At 37.4% G+C, this 20,589-nt stretch overlaps 1 protein-coding gene across 3 annotated transcripts in view; it reads right to left on the bottom strand.

The window, feature by feature from the left end:
* Nucleotides 1-1,295: 1,295 nt before the first annotated feature.
* Nucleotides 1,296-20,589, bottom strand: part of RC3H2 (ring finger and CCCH-type domains 2) — a gene marked incomplete at both ends in the record, with an annotated part of 51,225 nt that continues 31,931 nt past the window's right edge. Inside the window, 12 exons of one of the 3 annotated variants that reach the window (XM_080709153.1) lie at nt 1,296-1,491; nt 2,086-2,234; nt 2,523-2,630; nt 2,862-2,996; nt 3,084-3,165; nt 3,625-3,709; nt 3,942-4,155; nt 4,994-5,140; nt 7,505-7,672; nt 8,600-9,033; nt 14,194-14,408; nt 18,735-19,043. In XM_080709153.1, coding sequence (XP_080565279.1) covers nt 1,296-1,491; nt 2,086-2,234; nt 2,523-2,630; nt 2,862-2,996; nt 3,084-3,165; nt 3,625-3,709; nt 3,942-4,155; nt 4,994-5,140; nt 7,505-7,672; nt 8,600-9,033; nt 14,194-14,408; nt 18,735-19,043 — 2,242 coding nt within the window. The remainder of the gene's footprint in view (nt 1,492-2,085; nt 2,235-2,522; nt 2,631-2,861; nt 2,997-3,083; nt 3,166-3,624; nt 3,710-3,941; nt 4,156-4,993; nt 5,141-7,504; nt 7,673-8,599; nt 9,034-14,193; nt 14,409-18,734; nt 19,044-20,589) is intronic. The other 2 variants (XM_080709155.1, XM_080709154.1) reach the window with 2 other exon arrangements.

The raw sequence follows: 20,589 nt of genomic DNA, 5'->3' as shown, positions 1-20,589 counted from the left end.
GGAAAGCCCAGCTTTTGTTTTCCAATATTGACTGAAATTTAGCTTTCAATAAATATATCCCACATATCTGGGGCACGGCTGGTTGAACATATTGCAGACTTTCAGATGCCAAGTCAAAACAGTTTCAGTCACATTACGGCAGGGCAGATATTCATGTTTTTAAGTATGAATAAATGTTAGCCAATGTTCTACTATTACATGGTTCATAGTCTTATCAACCTAACAGTCAGAAAACAAGGAAAATTAAAAACCAACATGAAGTAACAATAAACAATATTTAACCAATATAATGCAATGAACCTTCAAATTAATTAGTTTAAATTAAAAACCCAGCGATACCATCTTGTTAGTCAGTGCAAACGCGACATACAGGGTTTTCTCAAGAAAGCTGAAAGCACCTGATTCTTTTGCCAAGTCATCAGATTCAATAATGTACAGGCTTAAATCTGCATTTTAAAAAACTGCCATTACATTAGTGCATAATTTATCAAAATTGTAAAAACGATTCTGCATAACTTAGGAGAATTTAATATCTAGTACATCAGCTGAAAGACTTAGGCACTTGGTTATATTTTTAATTAATTACTTCAACAAGTAGCCTGTGTATAAATATCAACAAAGCAGAAACTATTTTTGAAAAATGGAAAATTAAAAAAATGCTACAGATAAAAGCACTGCACCACACTCCTACATATAATGCAGTAAAGAAAGCTAGTATACAACCCTGTAAAATTCTATGGTAAGAAGATCTAACTCCACTCTTCAAAATTAAAAACAAAAAAAAAAAAAAAAGGGAAAAAAATCCATGCAAAGTCCCATGAAAACGATAAATAAAGCAGCTGGAATGAGATGGAAATTTCTCTCAGTGAACATAAAATAGAAATAAATAAGTTAATTAAGTCTACTTTCACTAGATGTATCATTGTAGGATCCTGCTAGTTTAATAACTGAGTTGTTAATTTTCTATAGAAGCCATTTAAAATAGGAAATGGCTCAGTTACTGCACCGGATTGCTACAAACTCATAAAAAGCTGCTTGAAGCTTAAGTTAAATGTTGTCCAAATTCCAACCACTTCTGGAAAGTGAACATATTACCCTAGTAAAGTAAATTTTCTTTTTTTCATAATGCTAATGCAAGAGGGCTTGAAGTATCAAAGAGTCCACAGGAAATGGATGCCCCCAGTAATATCTTTTTTTTAAAAAAAATATACATTATATAATATATATTATATATATAAAAAGCTAGTGTAAATGCTTCCATGGTGTGGTCACAGATTTGAAAGACGAACCTCCTTTCAGCTGTTAACCATCTTCCCATTTGCAATAGGTTTTAAAAAGTCGTTTTTCTCTTCAGATATAACATGAGTTTTCAGAATGAGGTTGCCAACACTGACAGATGTGGTGATGGGGAGGCAACCTGCACTGCTAACAGACACGGGGAGTGGCTGGCTAAAGCATGAAGTTACCGGCAGAATTGTTTTTTGCTCCTCCCTGAGAGAAAATAAATGACAACAAATTAGCTTTATGTGGTAACTTTAAGAGTAACCATACATGCTAAGTGAACGCTGCATCAAACTTTTAAGAGCCCTCAGCAAAATCATGTGCTATCAATAAGAATAATCAGAAGTCCCATCCTCCAAAAATTACAATAAAAAATTATAACACTGGTTAGTTTAAGGCCATACAAACTATAAAATTCAAGACGAAGCCCATATTTTTGGCAGTAATTATACTAAATGGCAATAGTATAGCTAATATAATTCTAACATGATTTTAAAACAAGAAATCTAGATTTCAATTCTCTATTCTGTAATTCTAGAAATTTAGCCAAATTGAAGTATAACCTGATGCTGGAGCACAAACTAACATTTATCCCAACAAAATACTGCTGGTTACAACAAAGGACCACTTTGTTAGGTCAAACTTATCTTTCTTCCCTAAAAGTCCAGGCTAACCAAATCATTGCTGTATTATATAAGGCTTCCTTCTCATAGCACAAAGCCAAATATGAAACTAAGACAGTATCTACTCTTTTGATATTTAAGCCTTATGTCACTGGTTATGAATTTTCTATCTAACACTCACAGAATCACATGGTCTTCACCTAAACTCTGTCTCTTCTGCTTCAGTGGCTCCTTCTGGTGCTGCTGGACTGCATGCCCATTTGCCACTGCTGTTCCATTCAGCAACTGATCATTTTGAGAGCTGATACCAAGTTGTATGTCCAGGATCTCCTAAGCAAATAAAATGTTACTTTAGTATAAAAGTTTTTTTTTCTTTCCTTCTTAATTATGTGGCATGCTACTTCTTGAGCTATACCACCAACCCTATTTTATATTTTATTTTGAAACAGGGTCTCACTAAGTTGTGCAGGGCCTCACTAGGTTGCTGAGGCTAGCTGTGAACCTGGGATGCTCCTGTCTCAGCCTAAGTATTGGGATTATAGGCATCTGCCATTATGCTTTATAATCTACTTTTCAACTCCAATTAAATCCTTCTAATGACCTAACTGTGGCACTTACTTCAATGTGTTCACTTTGTCCATCAGGTTCATCAGTATCAAGTGCTGAAAGCTCTAACTCAATATCTCTATCAGGCTTAGTATCTGCTGCATCTTCTGTGTAATTACTCTGTAAATAAGAAAAATAGCAGTTTTATATCTGCGGAACTTGGGGCCTCCCTTTTATAACTAAAAATCAATGAAGAAATCTAAGACTACAATTTTATTTCTACTGTAAGTTTTTAAAGTAATCAACCTTTCATCAGAAAAAGGCACATTAATTTGTACTAATTGTATAAAAACACCCAACAGTAGAAAGCAAATACATTAAGCATGAAGCTGAGAGTTTCAGTTTCTTTACCTCTCCATTTCTCAGTTCAATTTCCTTGCTTAGAAGATTTAAGGTGAGGTGACGGCCTTCATCTAGGGAATTCCACTTCTGTTGCATAGCTAGAGCATTAGCTTCCCTCTGAAGAAGCAATGAGTTACTCTTGGCCTACATGAGAAGAAAACAAGTAAACTTAGTTTCCAACCACAGCTTTCAATCATTAATTCCTCAAAGATGAGTTACAGTAGAGCCTACCTGCTGAAGTTCAATGCTCAAAAGGTCTCCAGTACTGGAATGCTTTCTATGACCAGATAAATCAGTAACAATGAATCTATCCCTTTAAAGAAAAATATGTTTATTGTAATACAAGTGAAATAAATGAAGTAACTAAAGCAGTAATGACAATATACTTTTTCTGTTGTTGTTTTTGTTTTTTGTAGTGCTGGGGATTGAACCAAGGGACATTTTACCTCTAACCCAACCCGCCCAAAGGCCTATTTTTTTTATTGAAATAGTGTCCCCTAAGTTGTTAATGCTGGCTTCAAACCTGCTATCTTCCTGTCTTAACCTATCAAGTAAAGGGATCATAGGCATGTGCCACCATACCTGCTATGACCATATGTTTCATATACCAGATCAACCCTGAAAGTTTTGGTCAATATTCCAAGTGCAACCCCCCCCCCCGCGGAAATTTGTTATTATAGTTCAAATTAGCAGAACTTATTTCAAGACAGCTGGAGGTATATGAAGATGCATACATCTCTGACTGACAATCCTACAGATAGAGTAACGTTACCGTTCAATACAATGCGCAGAGGATGTGGCCTCGTTGCCATGCGAACTCCACCTTGAATCAACAGCATTGACATAAGGGACATAATCTATAGAAATGTAGAAAGAAATAATTATTAGAAAAGCAAAAAGCAGCATATAGATGTTAATGTATACTTCTCAAAAAAGATGTGTATTTTTTTCCCACTAGCCAGGTGATCCTGGTCAAACAATTTAACTGAGTTTACTGTAACTCTTAAATAGAGAAGAATGTTTTCTGTCTCACAGGTTGGAAAATAAAAAAGCACATTATCTAGGCTAAGTATTAGTTAAATGGATTACCTGATACACTGATGGGCTTAGTTGCACTTCCTTGGGAAGCAGTGGCCTGGACAGGGTCTGTAGTGTGATAACCTGTACGGGAAGATCGGGAAATTGCACCCCATTTTGAGATGATGGGCCCGTCACTAAAGGGAATTATTGGATCTTCTTCTTTTGTCCTTCTTTGAGTTTCAAACAAATGTACTCTTCTCTTAACATCGCCACTGTCCAGGTCCTGCATAAACCAAAGAATGTCAGTAGAAGGCCTACTGGCAATTACTTGAACTAGCAGTACAAGTATATATTATCAAAAGATATATAATTATGTTTTTCTGATAAATTTATACTTGCTTTAGATCTCATGTATAAACATATGTACATACATATTTTAGTACTAGCGATTAAACTCAAGGGCATTCTACCTCTGGTCTACACCCTCAGCTTGGTTTTATTTTTTATTTTGAGACAGGGTCTCACTAACCTGCGGAGAGCCTCACTAATTGCTGAGGCTGACTTTGAACCTATGATCCTCCTGTCTTAGCTTCCCGAGTACTGTACTGGAATTATCAGTGTACACCAACAACCATGCCTGGCTCAATACTATATTAAACCATCAAAATATGCTCATATAATTTAAATATTAAATGCAAGCCAGGTGTGGTGGCACACGCTTGTAATCCCAGCATTTGGAAGGCTGACACATGAGACAGGAGGATCGCAGTTCATGGCCAGCTTCAGCTACTTAGTGAGGCCCTTTGCAACTCAGTGAGATACTGTTTCAAAATAAAAAATAAAAAATAAAAAATAGGACTGGGAGTGTAGCTCAAAGGTAGAATGCCCTGGGTTCCATCCCCAGTACTACAAGAAAAAAAAAAAAAAAGCAATTTATTTTGGACTTATCCAAATATAACCCAGCTTCTTACAGATTTATAGAACAATAGGGTTGGGGGTATAGCTTAAAAGTAGAATGCCCCTGGGTTGAATCTCCAGTACTGTAAAAAAAAAAAAAAAAAAAAAAAAAAAAACTTGAGTCAGCATGCATTATCTTCCTTCCCACCAAAGCAAAATCATACCATTAACACAGCATTTGAATTAGCAATCACATCTTTGGGCTCTGAATCGATGGCATTTATACAAGAGCCTATGGTGCCACATGACCAGGGAGAATAATGGGAAAGATGATCTTCTTCAAATTTTGTGCCACTTACACTCTCAGAAAACTGATTGAAAGAAAAAAAAGAGAGAGAGAAAGAGACAATTAGCATGAAATTTAAAATTACAAGCTAAAAACTACTGTAAGGTAACTATTATAAAAGTAAGAGGAGCTGGGCATGGAGGCCCATGCTTATAACCTCAGTATTCGGGAGGCTGAGATAGAAGGATCACAGTTCACCAACAGCCTCAGCAACTTAGTGAGACCCTGTTTTAAAAATAAAGAATAAAAGGTAGAAATAGGGGTGTAGCTCGGAGGTAGAATGTCCCTGTTTTCCATCCCCGGTACTGCCCCTCCCCAAAATGTCAGAGGAACTTTATAATGAACAATAATACTTTCAATTGCTAATGCAAAAAAGTTATAAACAACAAATGCTACTTATATAATAAAAAAGAGCAAGGAATTTTCTTTTTATTTTGTCCTTAAGTCCTGACAGATATTACCAAAACCATTTAACAAATAACAATAAAATAAAAAAAAGAAAATAGTAAAAGAAAAAAATACAGAGATACAGAGCTCATATAGTCCATATCTTAATGGAGTTTCTAATTTCCAAAAAATTAAAAACAAGGAAAAATAACCAATCAATCATGCACTATTAAATAAACAACAAAAGGAATTCAAAGGCAGCGCTGAAGCTAGAAAGGGACTTTAAAGGGAATGTAATGAATACTAAGTTATATGAAGTCGTAGGAATCACTAAATCTGCTAATTATATATAGATAATGAAACTCAATGCCAGAAAAGTAAAATCACTTGTTCCAAATCATATTGCTAACTCAGCAGATCTGAACCTCAAGAAAACACTAATTTTCTAAAATACAGTATATGAAAAACAAAAATATATTTTTCTATCAAGGAAATGGCAGCTTTGTTGCCAAGATGTTTATCTACTTTGAGAAAGTCTGTGTTTGGTAAGGCAAATTTGAATCTATTTTAAAATTCAATGCTTTATTGAAAACCTTATAGATGAAAAATATGTCTCTAGGATTACTTGAAAATAATATAGTGAGCTGGGCACTGTATTCCCAGTACCTGGAAGGCTGAGACAAGAGGATTGAAGGTTTGCAGTCAGCCTCAGCAACTTGGTAAGACCCTGCTTAAAAAAAAAAAAAAAAAATAGGGCTGGGAGTATAGCTCAGAGGTAGAGTAAACCTAAATTCAACCCCCAGTACCACAAAAACAAAACAAGCCAGGCGTGGTGGCGCATGCTTGTAATCCAGCATTCGGGAGGCTGAGACCAGAGGATTGCGGTTCGCAGACAGCCTCAGCTACTTAGTGAGGCCTTCTGCAACTCAGTGAGACCCAGTTTCAAAATAAAGAAAAAATAGAGCAGGGGGTATAGCTCGGAGGTCAAATGCCCCTGGGTCCCATCCCCAGACGTGCAAAACAAACAAACAAACAAACAAACAAACAGAAAAACAAAAACAACAAAAAAACCAATGGGGAACAAATTTGAATAAGTTGGTAGTTGTGAAGCTGGGTTAGAAAAGTGGTGGTGGGTATATGGAGTTTATTACACTATTCTCTACAATTGTATATGTTTGAAATTTATTTCATAATGAAAATATTTAAAATTTTAATATCAGAATGTTTTGGGGTGGAGAATACTAGAGGAAATGTAAAAACATAAAAACAAGTTAATAATTTTCTCTAAATATGACAATACTAAATACTCCAGCTTAAATTGAAATTGTCCTGGCACAAAAAATTGTTTTTTAATGCCAAGAACAATAATTAATAGTGATATAAATAGCAAATATAATACAGTATGAATTTCTGCACCTCTTGTGAAAGAGGTGAAAAAAAAAATGCCTTACACAGACTAGGATTCAAATCCCAGCTATTTACAGGCTAACAGATCTTGGGCAAATTAATTTCTCTAAGTAGAATTCTTAAACTATTACATATGGATAGTAGCTACCTCCAAAGTTCTTTTCAAGAATTAAATAAGACAGGATTATGTAAATGCTTAATATAGTGCCTGGTACAAGTAGATATTGAAGAAATAGCAGATACAAATTTAATTTTAATTTTTGTGGTACGAGGGATCAGACCTAGGGTCTTGAGTACACTACGGACATGTCAAGCGGGGATGGGGCGGGTGGGGGTGCTCAGGGGTAGGGCAGGTAATATCATACCTATACTGCTGAAAACATTCTGAATTCTTGGTAAAGGACTGTGCTTATCAGTCTTCAGAATCTGACAATACTTAGCCACAGTGTTTACATACGTATTTACTGAACTAAATTTAACTGCAAAACAAATTATCACGAAATATCCAAAACAGCTAACTCTGCTTTGAATGAAAAATCTGAAGTCAGCTGTTTGACCTATCCCTGCAACATCAAGTAATTAAAGCCTTTCTTACATCTGTGCGAAAGTCTACACTGAATAGAGGAGAAGGTGGTGTTGGTGACTGTGTTGCCACAGGAAGAGTTGAAGAGACAGGTGCTTTCTGAGTGTGGTACTGTGCCCACTGATCTGACTTTCTTCTTAACTGCTCCTCGCAACTAGTCTTCAAATGACCACAAGGCTCCTACAGGTGAAAAAAAGAAACAAACATGATTATCTAGGGAATAGTGAATAAATTTAACTATGCTTTGTGAAAATAATGTAAACAGTTTATGGCACTGTTTGGACAAAACAAAAACCTGCAGGGAAGCAGCCTTATTCTTCACACATAAACCAAAAGGTTAGTATTTATTCAACTGATGTGAAGTAAAATCCAAGCACTCACTTCTCTAGAAAGGTAGCCAAACCATGTGCATATATGTGGAAACACTGAAAAAAGGTTGTCCTTGTATTGTTTTAGATGAGAGTGTTGTTTTTCTTCTTTTTCTTTTTTTCTTTTATGGTGGTACTGGGGTTCCTGGAAGCCCTTCTACCTCCCGGCTACACTCCCAGACCTATTTTTACATATTTATTTGGAAACAGGGTCTCCTAAGCCAGCACGCATGGCTGGCTTTGAACCTGTGCGATCCTCCTGTCTCTGCCTCCTAAGCGCGGGGATTACAAGCGTGCGCCACCACGCACGGCGAGAGTGTTGTTTTTCTAATTTACTTTCCAGAACAGCCTTATCTGGTACATACTATTATTTCTATTTCTATTAACTAGATGAAAAATGTGAGGCTTAGGGTGGTTAGTAACTTTTATAGGTTATAGAGTTACCAGAGGAGGCACCAGAAGTCTGGGTGGTTTGACTCTAGGTCATGGGCTCTTTTATTTGGGGGAAGGGGTACTGGGGATGGAACCCAGGAGCCTTCTATCTCTGGGCTACACTCCAGACCTATTTTTTATTTTATTTGGAAACAGTTTCTAAGTTGTTGAGAGCTGCTGCCTTTGAACCTGTGATTCTCCTGTCTCAGCCTCCCAAGTACTGGGATTACAAGCGTATGCCATCATGCCTGGCTACTGGGTTCTTAAACTACTTCACTACACCAGCTTTTCTATTTCTTTTACTTACCCTTGGTAAAGGCACAGTCGTCCTTGGCTCACTTGGTGGCTGACAAGCCACGGAATAATATCCATCTAATGAATTATATCTTTCCCGCAAAGATGTCTGATAGACAGGTGAGTGCATCACATCCATTGGAGGTAAAGAATTGCTTCTAATAATGTCATCTCGTTGGTACATAGGTGGACGCCAGATGCGCCTGCTGTCGTACACAGGAGCATACATTCCAGAAGGTACTGGAGGAACTGGTCCATACTGCTGCGGAGGAGGAGGTTGGTAAGGAGAAGAATTCATTCGATCTCGAGGGGAAAATGTACTGTAATGATCGGCATATGGCATGGAAGCAGGTGGGAGGGAGGACTCTGGAACATTATTGGACCTCACAAAGCGAGGAACACAGGGAGTCACACCAGCTGGTACCGTTGGAGGTGGTGGGTAGTATCCTTGAAAATTGGAAAGAGGAATATTTAATGTAATCGTAATAAAATCTAACATTCTATAATGGTTTAAGTCAAAAGCAGCCTCTATTGTGGAAAAAATAATAAGCATTGATGTTTACTTTAATAAAGAAGCTTTATATTTTCAAGATACTATTATATAAAAATTGTTAACATTCAACACTTTTAATCTGCTCTTTAAAAACACAGGAAGAGCTATTACAGATGGCTGGTAAATTCTTTTTAAGGGCATCTATTACTACAGGTTTTGAATTCTTACATCACTGAGTCTATAAAACATTTTGGGAACAGAAGTTTATCAAAGACCTTTTTCAAACTCTTATGTAAATTGTTCACGTTTCAAAATTATACATAAACATACCTAAGCAACAGATATTGTGTATGATTTTAGGCAACTTACAGAACCCCCTGAAGGTTATTCATAGACTCACATTTGATTCTTAATAATGATAACCTTAAAGTTATTGGTATCCTGGTATCCACAAACAGACTGAAACTAGACCCGTCTCTAGCTACAAAAATCAACTCAAGATGAACCGTCAAACTACTAAGGAAAAACATCATTTGAATGGGAAAGGGTATTTTAAACAAGATGGCAAAAGCATAAAAGAAACAAAGGTAAGAATAGACAACTGGGATTGCATCAAAGTAAAAGGCTTATTCTCATCAATGGAAACAATCATATTGCAGAGACAACCTATGCAATGAGAGAAAATACTTGCAACCTATACATCTGAGAAGGGATTAATATCTATAGAATAATATATATATTTTTGTGGGTCTGGGGATGGAACATTTGACCTCTGAGCTACACCCCCTGCCCTGTTTTTTATTCTTTATTTTGAAACAGGGTCTCACTGAGTTGCAGAGGGCCTCACTAAGTAGCTGAGGCTGTCCATGAACTGCAATCCTCCGGTCTCAGCCTCCTGAATGCTGGAATTACAAGTGTGTGCCACCACGCCTGGCAGAATTTATTTATTTATTTATTTAAGATTTTTGGTACTGGGATTGAACCGAGTGGCATTCTATGTCCAAGCTGCATCCTGTGGCCTTTTTATTTTGAGACAGTGTCTAAGTTGCTGGGGATGGCTTGGAACCTACAATTTTCCTGTCTCAACCTCCCAGGTACTGGGATAGGTGTCTGGCACTGCATCCAACTAAGACCATACTTCAAAATAACATAAGCTGGGCTGTGGTAGTGCCTATCTACCATCCCAGGACTTGGGACGCAGAGACATGAAGATTGCAGGTTTGAGGCCAGTCTCAGGAACTTAGTGAGACCCTCAGAAACTTAGTGAGACACTATTTCAAATTAAAAAATAAAGTTGGACATGAAGGTGCAAGCCTGTAATACCAGTATTTGGGAGGCTGAAAGAGGAGGCTTGTAGGTTCAAGGACAGCCTCAGCAAGTAGTGAGACTCTCATGAACCTAGCGAGAATAAAACAACTAATATAAAGCTGGGGGTGTAGCTAAGAAGGGTGGGGGAGTAGCTCAGCAGTGCAACACCCCTTGATTCAATCCTCAGTACCAAAAACAATCAAACAAACAAAAAACGAAACAAAACAAAAAACATCTCCACAAAATAACAAGTAAGTCAAAACTCCTGTATCTAAGGAAATATAGTTGTGGTCATTAATAGGAAATTTTTATTAAAAACAAAAACAAAATAACAGATAAAACAGGGCTCAAGGTATAGCTCAAATGTACAGGGTACTGGATTCAATCCCCAGTACCACTAAACAAATATATAAAAACTTTAAAAATAACAGAAAAGGTAAAAACGTAAGCAATATATGTAAATAAACATGTATCAAAGAAGACATACAAACGTCCAAAAGGAGTGGGGCACAGAGTGGTACACGCCTATAATCCCAAGTACTTGGGAGAATTGAGACAGGAGGACTGCAGTTCCAATCCAGCCTCAGCAACATAGCAAGAATCTGTTTCCAAATAAAAATGTAAAAAATAGGTCTGGGAGTGTAGCCCGGAGGTAGAAGGGCTTCCAGGAACCCCAGTACCACCAAAAAAAAGAAAAGAAAATACAAATGAAAAGCCATACTGAAATATCACCTCACTCTGATGAGAATGGCTATTACCAAAGAGTAAAGATAACCATGTGCTTTATGGGGAAAAGGAATTCTTGTATACTGTTGGCGAGAAAGTAAATTAGCTCAGCCATTGTAGAAAACAGTATGGAGGTTTCTCCAAGAAGGAAAAGCAGACCCGCCATATGAGCCAGCAATCCCACTACCAGACACACATCCAAAGGAAAAGAAATTCATGTGCGGAAGAGCACTGTACTGTTATGCCTACTACAGCTGTACTCTCAGAAGCCTAGAAACGGAAACAATCCAAGTGCCCACCAGGTGATATGTCAAGAAACTGGCACATGTATGCAGCAGACTATTTAAAAAAAGAATAGAATACTGTCATTAGCAAAAACATGGACAGAACTGGAGATTGTTATGTTAAGTGAAATAAGCCAGGCACAGAAAGACAAGTACCACATGATTTCATCATAAATAAAACAAAAAAATTTCACTTCAGCCGGGCGTGGTGGCGCACACTTGTAATCCCCATGCTTGGGAGGTGGAGACAGGACATTGCGCAGGTTCAAAGCCAGCCTCGCTGGTTTAAGAGACCCTGTTTCCAACTAAAAATAGGTCTGGGGAGCTGGGTGTGGTGTCGCATGCTTTTTTTTTTTTTTTTTGGTGGTACTGGGGTTCCTGGAAGCCTTTCTACCTTTGGGCTACACTTCCAGACCTATTTTATACTTTTTATTTGGAAACAGGGTCTCTTAAGCCAGCACAGCTGGCTTCGAACCTGCGCGATCCTCCTGTCTTAGCCTCCCAAGTGCAGGGATTACAAGTGTGCGCCACCATGCCCAGCAGCACACACTTGTAATCCCAGCATTCAGGAGGCTGAGACAGGAGGATCGTGGTTCATGGACAGCCTCAGCTACTTAGTGAGCCCTCCACAACTTAGTGAGACCCTGTTTCAAAACAAAGAAAAAAAAAAAAAAGGTCTGGGAGTGTAGCCTGGAGGTAGAAGGGTTTCCAGGAGACCCAGTACCACGGGGGGGGGGGGGGGGGGAGAAAAAGAAAAAGAAAATATTTCACTATTTCACTTCATAAAAGTTGAGGGCACTATGGTAGTTAATAGAAGGAAAGGTTGATCAATGGGTATTAAGTTACTGCTAGGTAGGAGTAAGAAATTCTGGTGAGCTACTTATTGCATAGTAGGGTGACTACAGACCAATTATGTACTATATATATTTCAAAGAGCTAGAAGAAAGAATTTTGGATTTTCACAAAAAGAAATGGTAATCCAGCCACCAGTGGTGGTTCACTTGTAATCCTACTACTTGGGAGGTTAAGAGAGAAGGATCACAGGTTTGAAGAAAGACAGTCTAAGCCAAGTATTGAGTTTCCAGCAACTGAGTGAGACTGTCTCAAAAGGGGTTGGGGGGAGCCGGGCATTGTGATGCATGTTTCTAATCCCAGCGCTTGGGAGGCTGAAACAGGAGGATCACATGGGTTCAAAGCCAGCCTCAGCTCTTTAATGAGGCTCTCAGCAACTTAGTGAGACCCTCTTTTCAAAGAAAGTATAAAATACATCTGGGATTGTAGCTAGAGGTAGGAGGGGGCGAGGGTGTAGTTCTGAGGTAGAATGCCCTGGGCTCGATCTCCAGTACCCCCTCCCACAAATGATAATGTAATTAAGAAGATAGGCAGGGTATATTTATAAGCTGATTTAAACATTACCTGATTATCACATGACACCCCAATCAAAATATATAATTGTTTTCATAGATCAGGTGTAATAAAAGAATGGAAACAAACATATCGTTAAGAGAACACTAACGGGTGGCAAAGTATGCCACAAGGTGCCACTACAGCATAAGCATCATTCTGAATTAAAGACAAATGAAAGTAGTAGCAACAAAAGAAACCTCTGTTCCTTCCCCATGTGCCTAAACGGGAACATAACACTCATATGTGTGTCCTCTCTTTCCTTTTTACCAGGAAGAACAGAAGCTAATCACCAGAGACAATTTTAGACTCTTATCAACCTGAAGAAGGCACTACAGGAACAAGACAATAAAGCTTATTAACTAGCCCTTATTTTTAGGTAGTTCTCCTATTTATTTAGCTTCCCACAATTTGCCATCCTAGAAATTCAAAGTCCTTTCCCTTTGTCTTTTCATTTTCCTACAGGTCTACTGTTAAGATGATATGTAAGTTCATGTTCTAATCACCCCTTTGAGTTACCTATCACTTGTGCCCCTTGTGCATGCACAAGGCATATGTAAATAAAAAAATATACTGGTAACAAGATTCTTAGGGCAGCAAGAAAATTTATGAGTTACACAGTTCAAAGAGTTATTTTATTAATGTATACATTTTATTTTATTTTTTGTGGTATGAGGAATTGAACCCAGGAGCTTTCCATTTGAGTTACATCTCTGTCCTGTTCTACTTTTATGTGGAAACAAGTCTCACTAATTTGCTAAGAGTCTGGCTAAGTTGCTGAGGCTGGCTTTGAACCTTTGATCATCTGGTCTCGGCCTCCCAAGTACTGGCATTATAGGCATGTACCACTATGTTGGGCCTAATGTAGACATTTTAGATACATTAAGTGATTCACTGATTTATCTAACAAACATTAGATTACAGTTTCTTTTTTCCTTAGAAATGTGGTAGTGCATGCTTGCAATCCCAGCATTTGGGAGGCAGAGACCAGAGGATCACAATCCGTGGACAGCCTCACTTACTTAGCAAGGCCCTTCACAACTCTGTGAGACCGTTTCATAAAATAAGCTAAAAAATTAGGGCTGAGGGTACAGCTCAGAGGTACAGTGCCCCTGAGTTCTATCCCCAGTAGCGCATTAAAAAAAAAAAAAAGTGTAAAATTAACTAGGCATGGTGGCCCATACTTTGTAGTCTCAGTAGTTGGAGGCTGAGACAAAAGGATCACAGGTTCTTGGCCAACCTCAGCTACTTAGTGAGGACCTGCACAACTTAGTGAGACTGTTTCAAAATAAAAATTTTAAAAATGGGGTGGAACTTGGAGATAGAATGCCCCTGGGTTCAATCCCCAGTACCGGGGGAAAAAAAAAAAAAAAAAAAAAAAAAATTACTTACCTGTCTGTGGGTATTGTGGGACCTCAAAGGGTATCTGAGTCCTTGGATCTTGAAAATACTGAATGTTTTCAGAATGCTGAGGATATACTGGTACTCTAGTTAGAAATGGGCTGGATTTTGGAGGCACAGAATTCAGCTCTGTTCCAACATTAGAAGGCCCAGCTGAGGTAGCAGCTACATTACTTACAGGAGTCTTCGGTGGAGAACCAATTTTACTGGAGAGAAAACATAACAAAGGGCAAACATTAAGTCAATATCTACAACAGGTAGGTCTTCCTCAGTAGAAACTTTTTATAAAATTAAATGCTGAAACCACTAATAGAAAACATTTTAGATATTTCCAGTGACATAAAACAAGGATTTTCACTACTACCTTATACTATTAATTTACAAGATCACAGTAAAAGACTGGTGAGGGCAACAATAAATAGAAACAAATCCTAGGTATTAAGGTGACTCATTAGTTCTTTCCCATGCTTTAAACAGATTTTTCCTACTAGAAATTAAGTTAGATTACCTGAAATATAATCTTAAGGGAAGACCATTTCTGTCTGTATTATTCACCTATAAGTCCCTGGTACCTACAATAGTTCCTGGCACACAGTAAGTACTCAGTAAATATCTACTGGATGAATGAAAATGCAAACAAAATGGCAACTCATTAAATGGATACAAAATATGCAAACTGTTTGCCTTTTCTTTTAAACCCAAAATACTTTTTTTGGTTGACTAACCAAGTAACCAGCTCCAGCAGATCTAATAGCTTTCTTGTCCCCTTATAAGACGTCAAACTTTGACTGAATTTTAAATATGTGATTTAAGAAAATGACATTGTTAATTATGCGGAAGTTCAATATGTTGCATCGGGAATAGATTGGAGGGGGTTTCCATCCAAAAAGTCCTTATAGAACTATAGTATGTTGGATGTAGTGGGACACACCTATAATCCATACTTGGGAAACTGAGATAGGAGGACTGCAGGTTTAAGGACAGTTTCAGCAACTTAGCAAGACCTTCAGCAACTTAGTAAGATCCTGTTTCAAAATAAAAAATAAAATAGGGCTGAGGATATAGCTCAGTAGGAGATTTCCCATGGGTTCAATTCAATCCCTAGTAAACACACACACACACACACACATACATACACACACACACACACACACACACGCAGTCTAGCTCAGTATATTAGTCTAGAAGATGTTTACTTCTATGTAATTGTACATTCAAATATAGGTAATAAAGGAGAAATGCTTTGGCTTACAGTTTAAAGTTATCTTAGGCTTGTGCCTATTCTTTAAGTTAAATAGAATAAAATGATTAGGATTTCCTTTTAACAATAACAGCTAATATTTATAAGGCAGTTACTGAATATTTTAGGCACTATGGTAAATGCTTTATATCAATCATCTAGTCCTTCCATGTCAAAAGATTATATACAATTTGGATTAGTAGTTTCAAATGGCAAATTCTTAAGACTTACCAAAATTGGCATCAAAATTCATAGAAGTTAAAAATAGCATCATGAAATCATGCAAGCTATCCCCAAAATTCAGCTAATCTGCATCCCCATCCTAGTCAGGGAAGTGGCTGACTGCACAGTTTTATCCTAGATGACTCACAGGAGTCTAGGCTATCCTTTCAAGCAGTCCTGGTTTTTGCCTATGCTGCTTCCTCTTATCCACAACAATCTTCCTGTCTTATTATCCATGCTTATGGAAATCGCTCAGGTGTCATTATTCACCTCAAAGTAACCTTCCGATATGTCTCCCTATAGAATTAGTTTTTCTTTCTCTTCTCAACACAATTACAGAACCTTTATAGTATAGTGTATGATACCTGTTTATGTATCTCCCAAACTACACTGAAAGACCCTCAGAGACAAGGGAGTATATCTAGTTTTCATTGGCTTTATAAATGACCTAGTGTTTAGCACACATGTGTGATCCATAATACTTAAAGAAATAGTTAACTGATTTACTTATAAAATTTTTTCTCACTAGTTCCTTTTTAAATGAGATAAAGAGGCATGGTGGCACATGCTTATAAACGTAGTACTTGAAAGGCTGAGACAGGAAGATTGCAGGTTCAAGGACAGCCTCAGTTACTTAGGTCCTTTGCAACTTGGAGAGATGCTGTTTCAAAATAAAGAATAAAAAAGAGGACTGGGGGTATAGCTGGGAGATAGAATGCTCCTGGGTTCAATTCCCAGTATTAAAAAAAAAAAAAAAAAAAAAAAGAGGCCAGACTCTCTCAAGACCCTGTTTTAAAATAAAAAAGGCTGCTGGACGTGGTGGTACACGCTTGTAATGCCAGCGCTTGAGAGGCTAGACAGGAGGATAGTGCAGGTTTGAAGCCATCCTCAGCAACTGAGTGAGGCTCTCAGTAACTTAGTGACCTTGTTTCCAAATAAAGTATAAAATAGGTCTAGGAGTATAGCCCAGGGGTAGAAAAGCCTTCTAGGTTTCATCCCCAGTACCACAAAAATAAATAAATAAATAAATAAATAAATAAATAAATAAATAAATAAATAAATAAAAAAGGCTGAAGTGTAACTTAGAGGTATAATGGCTCTGGATTCAATACGCAGTAGTAAATACATCCTCTAGAGTAACCTGTCTGTACCCATTAGAATCCAATCCCCATTCTCACCCCACCCTCAGCCCCTAGTCACAACTAATCTAGTTTCTGTCTCTACGGATTTGCCCGTTTTTGACATTTTATGTAAATGAAATAATGTAGGTGACCTTCTGTTCTTGACTTTTTTCACTTGGCATAATGTCTTCAAGTTTCATCCATATTGTAGCGCATAAAAGTACTTCATTACTTTTTTATGGCTGTACATTGCCCACTGTATGGAACATTTTTACATTACCTTGTCAAAAATTTTCAAAAACTCATTTCTTAAACATATTTAACTAAAGTAAAAGAAGAAAAACTATATACCATAAGCTCTTTAGAATTTGTTGTCATTTTATCCAATCTTATTTTATTTTATATCAGTCCCTAACAAAACCCTTTAGTTCTAAAAGGCTGGTCTTCTCAATGTTCCATACACATACCAAATTACTTAACCCATTTTATCGCTTATTTATATGAACTCTTCTCCCATATTTACCCCAACAAGATAGAATTTTCTTATCCTTTAATCCAACTCCAGTATGATAATCTTAAGTCTCATGTATTTCCAACTGTGCCAAAATCAGAGCTCAGAATGAGCATACAAGTGACATCTGTTGACTAGACAATGTTTTTGACATATCTGTTTTAAAATCTTTTCTGGTGAAGATCATTAGGGCCCTTGAGTATACAATCTCCCTCATCATATGCTAAACTGAAGAAGTAGAGAGTATGACTGCTTACTCATCGATCCTTTATTACACGAAGTCACTAGCAGTTCACTGTGTCTAGCAGAGCAGGCATATAACAGATACTAACAGATGACTTATGGGCAACGAAATCTGAACATGCTTTTAACTCAAGATCTGAAACCTCAAAGGAATATCAAAGTATAAGATTTTAGAAGCAGACATAACTTTTCATAGCATCTGAAGTTTTCAAATGTTTTTTGGTTTTGAGGTATTGTGGTAGTGCTAGAGATCAAACCCCCAGTTCCTCACGGATGACAGGCAAGTGCTCTACCACTGAGCTACGTCCCTAGCCTCAAGAACTTTTTTTTTCTAAAGAAAACAAAACTCTTTGCTAAATGAAGTTTTATGCTGACACCCAAGAATACTAATGCTGGTAATAATAATGAAGCAGTTATTTATTGAATGCTTACTAAGTGGCACGCACTGCTTAAAGTACAATGCAATAAACTGATTTAATTCTCACAAATCTGCCTATATTAAGTAGGAATTCTGTGTGTGTGTGTGTGTGTGTGTGTGTGCGCGCGCGTGCGTATACACGTGCACATATGTGCGTCATGATGAGAATAAAGCCCAGGGCCTTGAAATGCTAGGCAAATGCTCTAACCCTGAGCTATATTGCCAGCCCAGGAAGTATATATTCTAATTTTATGAATGAATGGGATTCGATAACTGACTTAAGATCAAATGGCTAGGACACAGTAGGCTGCAATCGTGGCCCTGAGAGAGTGACTCCAAAGATTCCCCTTTACTACTTACTATACATCATTATCGAGTGTGAAGTACAAGTGTTCTGATTGAAATGGGGTTAAGAGGCTCAGCCCCTTACCTGTTCAGGTTTCTACTGAGTTCCTGTCTGGTGCTTCTATGGAATCAATCCTGAAGTTCAAGGAAATAAGGTATAAAAAACCCAATTCTAGTCCAACCTCTTTAGCGCACAGTTGCGGAAACAAAATTCAGAGTTGAAGCGACTTTCCAAATTTATAGAGCTATTCAGTTGCAGAGCAAGAATTAAGACAATTTTTTTGTTTTTAGTGCTTTTTTTTTACTACATGAAACATTCTGCATAAAAATTCTACCTAATTTCTATTCTTCAGGATTAAAACAATAACACAAAAAAACCTTAGGTGTTTCTAAAAACAAAGAACTCATTAATCATGTTCACCTAATACCTACTTTTCAGTTACAGACTCTGCAGAGGACCCAGCAGCATTCTGACCATTAGAGCCAACCTTCCCTGCTTTCTTCACAGTCTCCAGAGCTCTTAAAGTACTGTCAGTACTATGTGGGATTAGCTGGGAAACACTGTTTTCTGCATTTGAAATTCCATTAGTACTTGGAACAATTTTCCCCGTTGTTTCAGTACTTCCTATGACAGAAATGACATTTCCGGCTGTGGTTGTGACAGTGTTGTTTACACCAACTTTATTTAGAAGAGGAAATGTTCTTACAGTTGCATTGATCTTTTTGTTCCTTAATCGATACCTGTTTAAAAACAATCAACATATTGGTGAATATTGCTCTAAATCTTACTCTGAAGAAAAAGACAATGGGAAAATATTTTTTTAAAAAAGAAATCAGCTTTGAAAAAAAGTTTCTTCAGCTAAATATCAAACACGGTCTACATTAAATTCTACTGTGACAAACCAGGTATGGTGGTACACATCTGTAATCCCAGTACTTGGGAGGTTCAAGCAGGAGGATTGCAGGTTTGAGGCGACTATGCACTAACTTAGAGAGAACTTGTTTCAAAATAAAAAAGGCTGGGAGTGTAGCTCGGAAGTAGAATGTCCCTGGGTTCAATCCCCACCCCCCACGTCCCCACACATCTACTGTGACAAATGCCACATGAAAATATATATATACCATTCATTTATATGTAGCCACATAATTGATATAGCAAGCAAAAAAGTACACTCATGTTCAAAGACGTTTTGTAGTTGTTGTTACTGGGGATTGAACACCAGTGCATTCTATACTAATCTACATCCCAACCCTTCCTTCCTTCCTTTCTTTTCTTTTCTTTCTTTCCTTCCTTCCTTCCATTCATTCATTTGAAACTGGATCTTGCTAAGACTAAGACTAGCCTCAAACCTGCAATTTTCCAGTTTCAGTCTCCCAACAAAGAAGATTTTTATGGAGTAGAAAAAGAATGTTTGAAAACCTTCTATAATTGAAATATGAAGCACACTACATAAAAATGGTGGGAACCCACATGAAATTTAATTGGGAATATAATAGGAAAAGGAAAGGTAATGAAAGAGTTTAAAGCATTCTCAGTTGTTAGCAAATTTCGTATTTTTGAGAGCACTTTATGCCTAAAGTAAAAAGTATTTTGATAAAACTTTTCTTTTTTTTTTTTTTTTTGGTGGTACTGGGGTTCTTAGAAGCCCTTCTACCTCCGGGCTACATTCCCAGACCTATTTTTACATTTTTATTGGAAACAGGGTCTCCTAAGCCAGCGCACGCGGCTGGCTTCGAACCTGCGCGATCCTCCTGTCTCTGCCTCCCAAGCGCGGGGATTACAAGCGTGCGCCACCACGCCCGGCATTGATAAAACTTTTCTGATGCTAAGTTTTGAGTCTTATTTTTGGATGGAACTATAATATTTGTAAGACAAAATGATCTTGGATTTTATTTTAAAAAATTCCTTTCCGCTTGTACATAAAAATTTCATTATAATAAAGTCCTAGTCCTATATTCCCTCCAATATTTTTAAATGGTAAAATAATTAAGCTTCATGAATAAAAAAAAGGCTAAATGCATTTGGAGTCATCATTATGCTTAGTCTAATAGTAATACATAAACATGGTAATTACATATAAATGGTGTTAAAGATGACCAATGCTTTCCTAATAGTTCCTCTTTTAGCCTTCAGTACCTATAAACAGCTTCATTATCCAACTCTCTCCCCCTCCCTCTCACTTGCACATGTGGACACAGAGGAAGATGAAGTTCAATAAAAGACAAAATGTTCCCAGATCAAACAAAAGAAAATATATAAATAAAAAACAATAATTGGTGATGGCGA

This window comes from Muscardinus avellanarius, assembly GCF_963383645.1.
Source record: "Muscardinus avellanarius genome assembly, chromosome: 13".
Taxonomy (NCBI): domain Eukaryota; kingdom Metazoa; phylum Chordata; class Mammalia; order Rodentia; family Gliridae; genus Muscardinus; species Muscardinus avellanarius.
This window is presented reverse-complemented; position numbering and strand designations above follow the sequence as displayed.